This window comes from Abramis brama (assembly GCF_963993115.1).
Source record: "Abramis brama genome assembly, chromosome: 7".
Classification (NCBI taxonomy): domain Eukaryota; kingdom Metazoa; phylum Chordata; class Actinopteri; order Cypriniformes; family Leuciscidae; genus Abramis; species Abramis brama.
In genome coordinates this window covers 28,664,662-28,675,236 of record NC_139969.1, presented here as the reverse complement: position 1 = coordinate 28,675,236, position 10,575 = coordinate 28,664,662, and the positions used below count along the sequence as shown (strand labels likewise).

Genomic DNA, 10,575 nt, shown 5'->3' with positions numbered 1-10,575 from the left:
ACAGTGACATCTAACGATATGGGTGTGCTCCCTTGTATGCAACTTTTTTTTTTCTGGAGCAAAAATCATATTTTTCATAATGTTTTGATATTTTTAAATGAGGGACAAAGGGATTTCACATCAGCAGAATACATTCTGAAATGAGGTTTTGTGGCTTTGTGAAGATGAATTGTACCCAGAACCAGAAGACAAAGCAACAATAGGCTATAATAAAAATTAATCATAATTTGAATTATCTTAGTTTCTGTAATTGGCACTAATTTGTTTAAACAAAATAGCACGATCATTCCCAAAACACAGGTATCTGTAAAAAACAAAAACATATATAGGATACTGTATATATATATTGTTGTAGGCTAATATTGTTGAGTAATTTTACTTCGGATGAGACATCTGTAAGCAGAAATAAAAATGTTATGTTATATAAATTATATAGCCTACATGCAACTTGTTTTGGTAGGATTTAAAACAAATATTTTATTTGATTATTTTTATGTATTTTTATTTAAAGCACTTTGAATTAAAATTTTGTATAAAATGTGCTATATAGAAATTAACTTACGTGGCTAAAAATGACTTAGGCCTACAGCTTTTATGACCTTTTTTATAATGTCCGTTATTGTTTGTTGCTTAATTTAATAAATACAAAGGTTGTCAAAAGAAATGTAACTTTTTTGTTATTCTGCATTAGGATTTTAGGTTCAAATTGATTTGATTGTATGTGGGAATCTGCATATTTAGGTGCTTTTTGCCTTGTGTTTACCTGTTTTCATAATGTGATTGTGTGGATTTTGGAAAAAACAAAATACACATGATTTGATGTTGAACAATAATTAAGATATGATATAAAAAATGAATTAAAAATATGAATTAGAACAGAGAAATATAGTAACAACCAACGATATAAAATGAAACGAATTCATTATATTATGCATATTATTATTCACTACACTTTAATTTTATCGTTGTGAAAATGTTTTGTTTTTTTAATGTTGTTTTGTTTCTCCTCCTGACCACTGGGCGCCAGTGTGGAGCACAACTACCGTACATTCTTTACAGAAAACAACCGCGAATGAAAAGCACGCGTGTGAATGATAACCAGAGAAAAATAATACGCGTTGTGATAAATATAGGCCGGTTTTATTCTCAAAATGGTTCGTAAATTGAAATTTCACGAGCAGAAACTTTTGAAGAAAGTTGATTTTATTAACTGGGAGGTTGACAACAATTTACACGAGGTTAAAATATTGAGGAGATATCATATTGAGAAGAGGGAAGATTACACCAAGTGAGTAAGAACTTAACAGTACATATAGTAAATATGTATTTAAAGCACATGTTCATTCATATTTTAGAGGAGACCGATGATAGTGTCTGTCTTCAGTCAAAACATGACTTATGAATCTAATACGTTTATGATTTCTCTGTAGATACAACAAACTTAGTCGAAATATCAGAGAACTGGCACAGAAAATACGGGACTTGGACGAAAAAGATGGCTTCAGAGCTCAAAGTACAAGCACTTTCCTGGAAAAACTGTAAGTTTGGGAAATTCTGGATGTTTAGTGGGTGCCTCGTTGTAATTGAGCTGCAGTCATCACATCTGTGTGTGTGTGTGTGTGTGTGTGTGTGTGTGTTTCTCTTTTGCAGTTACAGTATCGGTTTGATTCCCACCAAACAGAATCTCTCCCTTGCCAATGAAGTGTCTGCATCTGCATTCTGCAGGTAAGATGCACTGCAACATTTGATCATAGAAATTACAGCAGTATAGAACAAGTGCAACAGTGTGTACAGCATATCTAAACCAATGAGGGGGAAAAAACAAGAACACAAAAGTAAACAGGTCAAATTCGAGTTAAAAATAGTTTTATAGTTTTCTGCCAGTTCAAATTTGTCATTTTTCCCTGTTTGCTGTTGTTTTCTTTAGGAGACGGCTTCCCACAATCATGCTGAAACTGCGTATGGCTCCAAGCCTAAAGACGGCCACGACCTTCATCGAGCAGGGCCGTATCCTTCAGTTAGAAATAACACTGAACTGTGTATATTATGTGTAACTTAAAGGATTAGTTCACCCCAAAATGAAAATTTCCTAATAATTTACTCACCCCAATGCCATCCAAGATATCCATGTCTTTCTTTCCTCAAAAGTCTTTGAAGTGTTTGTTGATCAGCTCAATCCGAACTTTGAAGGTAAAAAGTCTATAAATTATCTTTTTTTTGTTTTAAATGAGCTATCGTTTCGCTAGATAACAACCTCTTCTTCAGCTGTGATCGCGTACAGCCCGTTTAAACACTTCAAAGACTTTTGAAACTGCATTGATTTGGACTTAAAAACGATGGTAACCAATGAAGTCCATTGTTAGACGAAAAATCCAGAAATGTTTTCCTCAAAAAACATAATTTCTCTCCCACTGAGGAAAGAAAGACATGGATATCTTGGATGGCATTGGGGTGAGTAAATTATTAGGAAATTTTCATTTTGGGGTGAACTAATCCTTTAATATTCTTAAAGTCCACTTGTAGTCAATCATTTTATCCCTTAAAACTCATCTTTGATCATCAAAATGACGTTTTTTCCTGTGAAAAAAAAACTTTCCTCTTGCCTTAAAATAGCTTGAATGTAGCTCTACACCCTTGCTTCATTTAGTATACGCGGATCAATGAATATGCAAATTAGCCCCGCCTCCACTCACTCACACCAGCTCAGAATACCTGATCCATTCGCTCAACTTTACTGTAGTAAACACTGTACAATGGCAAGTGGAAATACTGGTTTAATTCAGCCAAATATGTTTGAACCAGAAACTGATTCAGAAGAAGAAGAGGACGAGTGAAGTAAACAGGCTCGTCTACAAGTCGATGTATCAGAATGCTAATCTGTTTCATGTATCAATGTCGGACACATAATGGTAATTAATATGATTAGCCTTTTGCTTGACTACTTTATCACACAGCCAATAATGTGTTGCTAATGTTACACAAACCATGTTCCCGTTCGCCATCTCGGAGTCAGACAGCTGCCTTCTAAAAATCATCAGAAACGCTCTGAACAACTCAGAACGTCAGTGGAGAAACACATATAGTTCATCATAAGATGTATAGTAATATACATCATATACATAATTCACCCACTATATTGCTAAATAGACACTATTTTTCATATCAACAGAAAAATATACCGGGATAACCTGGCTTCTCTGGAGACTGCCCTGCTTCAGAGCGGTCATAGTTAATGATATGCCAAAGTCCGCCCGCACGTTGACCTGATTGGTTACAAGGTAGTTTGTGACGTAGAGAACGGCTGCGATTTCAAACCGTGTTTTTGAGACTGTCTTTGGTTCACTGCAGTTTTAAAGAGAAAATACTCAGCAATGGTGTTAACTTATGAATTTGCAATTGGTTTGTCTTAAAGCATATTAAAAACACCACATAGACATATAAATGACATTAAAAGCTTGATTTTTCATCACAGGGAGACTTCAAGTGTTTTAGTGTATAGAAGTTTGTTTCTGACTCGGAGTAAAAAAAATTGAGTTTATAAACCATTCTCGCAATTGTGAGAAAAAAGTTGTAATGAACTTATTCCATGGCAGAATGAAAAAAACAGTTGTGCGATATGAACACTTAATTCTGAAGGGAAAAGTCAGGATAAACTCACAATTACCAGTTTATACGAGATTGGGAGTTATAAACTTGTAATCAAGCTTCCATACAAATGATTTGTTCACTGTCATTTCTTTCAATTTTGTATAATTACATTTACTTGATCCCTGAATATACTGGATGTTCATCTCATTTTAAGCTGTAATATCGTGAAGAAAATGAATTTGCTTAATTGTCACCGTAAAATTCTTCTTGACTGAGCAACAGATATTCGTGTTGGGCCTGAGATTGTCACTGATCCTGCGTTTCTTGTAACAAGGTTAGTAATGAAAACCCTCAATATAACTTTTTTTCTGATGCCCATGAAGAAATAAAAATCACACGTTTAATTTTAACATATTGACATTTATGAGTCTGCAGCAACTGAAATTGATTTTATTATTTATTTATTTACAACTGAAGTTATTTTATTGTGAACTATTGTTACAGGAGTATGGAAGACTTCATCACATGGGTGGACTCATCCAAGATCAAGCAACATGTCATGGACTACAATGAGGAGGTATGTGGAAGAATATTAGGAGCCTCATCCTGTAGAGATTATACATTACTGTACAAAAGTTTGGGCTCATCATTTTTTTTAAAAAAAAATGTTTGAAGTCTCTCACCAAGGCATTTTATTTGCCTAAAAACAGCAAAAAGTAATATTCTGAAATAGTTACAATTTAAAATAACTTTTCTTTTGTAAAATATTTTTAAAATGTAATTTACATTTGACAACTTTTAATTTACATTTGATACTTCAGGATTCTTTAATGAATAGAAAGTTCAAAAGAACAGAATTTATTTGAAGTAGAAATCTTTTTTCTTTTTACATTGCATATGTACATTTGATCAATTTAATGTGTCCTCGTTGAACATTAGCGTTCACTTCCTTTTTTAAATCCTACTAACCCTAAACTTCAGAACATTACTGTACGCAAAGCTTCTCCTTAATCAAACGAATTCAGGAAAAATATTTTCATATTTAATTGATAAATCCCTCCCTGTATGGACTGAAGGTTTGACACCAGACATGTTCTCTAAAATGTAATTGTTTAAATCTAGTGCATCATATAAGCATCAGGAGAATCTGATTTTCCGATAAGAAATGGTTAATCTAAAACAATCGCTTTTAAACTGATTGCTAATTTAACATCACAATTTTGTGTTTGTTCTTTCAGCGGGATGACTTCGACCTCGTGGTCTAAACCTCCAGCTATAAATCTGGATTTCAAACAGAACTGGGTATTGCTTCGAGCAGCTGGTATTTTTTGATTCATTAAAAACAAATGTATATATTTATACCCTGTCAGACATCAGTGACCATTTATCATCTTTGAAACATGTTAAGTGAATGAATGCATTTAAGTGTGACTATTTTACATGAATTATTTGTAAACAATAAACCATTACAATTATTTTGTCTACATTTACTCCGGCGTTCTTAGAAAACCACCTTCACATTTTACAAATGAATCCCTAATTAAAAATATTCTTGACACAGTGGGCACGTACTGTAAAATATGCTCCCAACAAAGATGCTTAATTGTTTCACCACCAGGTACAGATAAACACCACATATACTTTGCATAGCTCTGTTATGAACATACTGAAGACATACAAGGTAACAGGTACATCATTAACACCTTCCACTGATTATAAATAAAGCAAGGTACAACTGTAAAAAGACAACAGCATCATTATGACCTTGACAAAAGCAACATTCAGTGTCTCAAACAGACACAACCTTAAGGCCGGAACAGACTCTCTGATGTCTGAACCAATTTTGTGAGTGAGACCCTGAGAATTCTGCCTGAATTTGTCATGCATATTCACAGCCACCAGAAGCGCACGTACACGATGAGTGTGATCAAAATGACAGCGCCGACGGCCACTTTAGCATAGGTGGAGCGTGTGTTGAGATATTTGGCATCACTGCGGTACTTCTTAGACAGGCTGGACAGGTTACTAGCTTTGGAATCCAAGGCTACAGAAAGATGAGGCAGAAAACACACTTTAATTGCATGTAAACAAACAGAGAAGAATATATAATGGTTTTACAAAAACAAATAGTATTTTGAGACTGAAGCAGGATGCGAAACGTGTTCACTCACCTGATAAGGCTTCTCCACGCTGAAGCACTTCCTCTATATTAGCGACCATGATCCTCTGGACGTCGTGTAACTCTGAGTTGACGCTGCCCAGATTTCTTCGTGCTCTGCCGTCGACGTATAACTTTTTGGTTTTCTGAATGTACGTGTCTGGAGACAAATGGGAATCATTTGGTCCACAATGTCAACCAACTCATTTGCCATGTAGGGGACATTTATTCAGTAAAAAGTGCATACTACAAAGACGGCGCGCTGAAGTAACCAGCGGTTAATGGTCTTACTCAAGAACACTGGCAATAGTTTATACGCTACTGTTCAAAAGTTTGGGGTCAGCAAGATTTTTAAATGAAAGAAGTCTCTTATGCTCCAAGGCTGCATTTATGTGATCAAAAATACAGTAAAACTGTAATATTGTGATTTTAAAATTTTCTATTTTAAAATGTAATTTAATCCTGTGACGGTAAAGCAGAATTCTCAGCATCATTACTCCAGTCCTCAGCATCACATGATCCTTCAGAAATCATTCTGACTGGACGCTCAAGAAACAGTTCTTATTATCAATGTTGAAAACAGTTGTGCTGCTTAATATTTTATTGGAAACCGTGAAACATATTTTTCAAGACTTTTTGATGAATAGAAAGTTTATTTGAAATAGAAATATTTTGTGACACTATTCTCTTTACTGTCACATTTGATCCTTGTAATAAAATAATGATATTTCTTAAAGTCCCCCTGTAGTCAATTGTATCCCTTAAAACTAATCTTTGATCACCAAAATGAGTCTGACATTCAGTTTTTTTCCTTGATTTTGAAAAAATTCTTCATGCCTTAAAATAGCTTGAATGTAACTCTACACCCTTGCCTCATTTAGTATATGGGTTCTATGAATATGCAAATTATCCCCGCCTCCACTCACTCACACCAGCTCAGAGATCCACTCGTTGACCTGGGGTGCGTTTCCCGAAAGCATCGTTGGCCAACTATGGTCGCAAGTTCCGTCGTTACCAATAGAGTTCAATGGACATTGCGATGAACTTGCGACCATAGTTGGCCAACGATGCTTTCGGGAAACGCACCCCTGATTGGTTACAAGGTAGTTTGTGACGTCAGAAACACCAGCGATTTAAAACCTCGTTTTTGAGACTGTCTTTTTTTCGCTGCAGTTTTAAGGAGAAAATACTCAGCAATGGTGTTGACTTATGAATTTGCACATGGTTTGTCAAAGCATATTTAAAACACCACATAGACATATAAACGACATTAAAAACTTGATTATCACCACAGGGGGACTTTAACTGTTGAACAGTAGTGTATATAAACCTTGAGCGAGTTAAATCGTACAGTCTAATTGCACTGATATAAACGAGATGTTTCTCACCGAATTCGATAAAAAAGTACGGTCGTGACACTGACAGGACCTTTGCCCCATACTGCTCACTGAATTCCCTCTCCAGCTCCTCCAGATAGCCAAACACTAGTTTCTTGGGGAAGGCTGCTTCACATAAGGCCAAGTAACACACTCCTTTCTCAATGACATAGCTGGAAAACAAGAGGGGTTTATGAAGTGTGACGTCATCTCAAAACTGACTAATGATTTTTGTCCATTTGCACACCATTCTTTCCAGATAACTTTAAAAAAGTTAAAATTGACAATAAAATCTGAATCTATTCATTAGCTATACATTGATGTTTGGACAAATAAATACTTTAGAGTACATAAGAGAAATAATTCTGAAATTAGGTGTATGGTTCACAAAATATTAATTTATTAAATACTGTATATTTATTCAATACTAACATGATTTCTGGAAATAGCCAGTGTAAAACAGCATACAGTATTTATGTTATTCAGTTCTAACTGAAATATGACAGCAATTATTATTATTTTTCATTCCATTTTAATTATATTTGCTTGAATTAGAACTACAGTTTGTTTATTGTTTATTAGCTCAGTTCGAGTGTTAATTCAGCAAGCATCTGGTGTGTGTGTGTGTGTGTGTGTGTTGGCACTTACTGGAAGCTCATGGCACCGGCCTCTAAAGTGCAGCGTGCAGGACTCTGTTCGTTGAGTTTTCGGCAAAGCTGCTTGGCTTGACTCTGATACTTCTGTAAGTCTCGGCCAGACTGTAGAGATCATTACGTTAGTAACTTAAATGCCTTGTGTAAAAGTAGTCGGCTATACAATCTCAATGGCAAAAGAAAACAGCAATAACAACAAAGACTCGGTAAGTAACAAACTTCTGAATGTATCCCCTCATTTACATCATACTTAAACGTTCTGTATTTTAACTTCGTCCGGATTTTGACGTTTGTTGTGCTGACATGGGTTCATTCATACCTGCTCGTCTTCTTGCATAGATGCAGCAAGTGGCAGACTGTCGGCGACACGAACAATCATCGTCTGCAACACCATTTTTGCTGTTGTCTTCACGCTTGAAATTCAGTCTATTTTAAAGTGAAGCAATTTATTTGACTGGTTGGCATAAAGTGACACATTTGAACTAACAGCAGAGTTCAGATGAGTTGGCCGGAAGAGGGTGTGTTACCTCAAATTCATTCCGGATTTCGCATTCCAAAAGTTCCGATGTTAATGCCGGAAAACAGCAACCCTAGAAAATTGGATCCTAGAAAAATATATAACGTTAGGCAAATAATAAAGAAACAAACAATAATAAAAGGATGTAGTGTGATAATGTGTTTAAATTGTTAGGATTTGTGTGCCCGACAGAGATGTAACCAAATAACCATATATGTGGAGAAGGGGGGAAGAAATCCCTGTTTGGATTTAAATAGTCAAATGCTGCTGGAAGTCTGATTGGATCATTATTGCAGTGATTATGATATTTCTAGCATTTTATATGTTTATATCTTCTAAACCTAATTGTTGGAGTGTGTAGCTTATAATTTCTTAAACAACCACGTAGGAAGACTTTAGAGTGCTGGACTCTTGCATTGTCAATACAAGATCTTGACCAAAAAATTATGCACCTCTTGATGGAAATCATAATTTTTGGTGAATTTGGTGAAAACAACATGAAAGCACGGATCCATGCCTTGTATCAACAGTTCAGGCTGCTGGTGTTGGTTTAAAGGTGTTGGTCCCATAAATCCTGATGTACTCATTACATCATAAGAAGAATGGTGTCTACGCTAATATTAGTTGTCCCAAGGTTTACCACAGTCCGTTGGATCCAGGCCGTATCCAGATCTGATGAAGGACCTGCGCCTGGACACAACAACAACGCAGTACTGAAGTGTCAACTAGTCTCTACCCTGTGAAGGCCTCCTTCCCTTTACCTCTGTACAGATAAAACGTTGTCAAAATGATTCCAGTTTACATGGATACGCGGAATCGACAAAAAAATCTATATTATGAATTTTTAAGGCCAGACAAGTCATTTGGTGAGGTCAATTTGTAAAGAAAGACTATACGCCTGCGCACATATATTTTCAAATGCGCATACCTACAAACTAAACAGGTAATACGCTTGTGCACGGCATCAGCGTTTTCACAGATTTGCGTTTTCGAAGTTTACGCGGAGATGAGGCCGATAACTTTTTCAAAAATGTTCAATGCTTGCACCTTGGAACCTATTTCAAGGCTTGCGTTCTCGAGCCACCAGGCACTGTTTTGTGCAAATGGGTGGGCCGGAGCGCGTTAAGGGTGTCGTTGTAAGTGGCCCCTAAGTTAATAACTAATGATCTTTGCAATGGATGTGAATCAATTAAAACTAACTTTAACTGGACAATAACTTTATTCTAGAGCTGCTGTAAAGCCAAACAATTTCTTTTACTTTAATTTTCTATTATCACTGTAAAGCTGCTTTGAAACAATCTATATTGTTAAAGGCACAAAAGATGACTTGACTTGACTAATGGTGTGGAGGATATTTTCTTGGCACACTTTGGGTCCCTCAGTACCAATTGAGCATTGTTTAAACACCACAGCCTTCCTGAGTATTGTTACCATCTCCATATCTCTTTATGACCTTAGTGTTTCTATCTTCTGATGGCCACTTCTAGCAGGATAACACACACGTCACAAAACTCAACTCTTCTCAAACTGGTTTCTTGAACATGACAGTGAGTCACTAAACTCTCCACAGTCACCAGATCTCAATCCAATAGAGCAGCTTTGGGATGTGGAGGAACGGGAGATTCTCATCATGGATGTGCAGCTGACAAATCTGCAGCAACTGAGTGATGCTTTCATGACAATATGGACCAAGATCTCTGAGGAATGTTTTCAGCACCTTCAGCAAGAATAAGGCAGTTCTGGAGGGCAAAATAGCAAGGTGTATGATACTGTGTGTGTGTGTGTGTGTGTTTATATACAGCTATATGTGTGTATGTATGTACTTTTAGGAGAAGGGCTCTGACAATGATGCCATGCAAAGTGATAGAGCATAATTTAGGAATCATAAACCACCAAACTGGCTTGTGTGTTGATATGCGTTTCACACCACAGTGGATTAACGGGTTAATTTCAAACCCACACACATATACAAAGTATATATATATGGGCTTAGATCAGTCTCAAAGTTTTACCCAATTATTCACGTCTGTGGACTGAGTCTTAAAATTATATTTAAATATTTTTTTTATTTGATATCTGTTGAACAAACAGTTACAGTATGGCTATTATAATATTTTTTTACAGGTTTACAGTATAAAGTAGGTTTAGAGTTTTAAAAAATAATTATTTGAATATAGCCTAATGCTTGGTTTGGTTTTCAAAAACAATAAATATAGACGTTTGGTTACTAAATCTGCTTTTGTGAATATACAACTTGGAAGGTATCAGTAAAAGATTAACCAT

General features: G+C 35.8%; 2 protein-coding genes across 2 annotated transcripts; one reads left to right on the top strand and one right to left on the bottom strand.

Annotated features, from left to right (window-relative positions):
• Window positions 1-1,055: 1,055 nt before the first annotated feature.
• On the top strand, window positions 1,056-5,072 carry imp3 (IMP U3 small nucleolar ribonucleoprotein 3). The gene is made up of 7 exons (XM_084119473.1): window positions 1,056-1,288; window positions 1,431-1,538; window positions 1,651-1,725; window positions 1,928-2,007; window positions 3,871-3,922; window positions 4,093-4,165; window positions 4,827-5,072. The coding sequence occupies exons 1-7, from the start codon at window positions 1,152-1,154 to the stop codon at window positions 4,851-4,853; spliced, it is 552 nt and encodes a 183-aa protein (XP_083975599.1). The 5' UTR covers window positions 1,056-1,151; the 3' UTR covers window positions 4,854-5,072.
• Window positions 4,025-8,327, bottom strand: sec22ba (SEC22 homolog B, vesicle trafficking protein a). Its single transcript, XM_084119472.1, has 5 exons — window positions 8,095-8,327; window positions 7,771-7,880; window positions 7,135-7,295; window positions 5,760-5,906; window positions 4,025-5,632 (listed from the first exon to the last, which is right to left on the bottom strand). Exons 1-5 carry the CDS (start codon window positions 8,167-8,169, stop codon window positions 5,478-5,480), a joined length of 648 nt encoding a protein of 215 aa, XP_083975598.1. The 5' UTR covers window positions 8,170-8,327; the 3' UTR covers window positions 4,025-5,477.
• Between the last annotated feature and the right edge of the window lie 2,248 nt (window positions 8,328-10,575).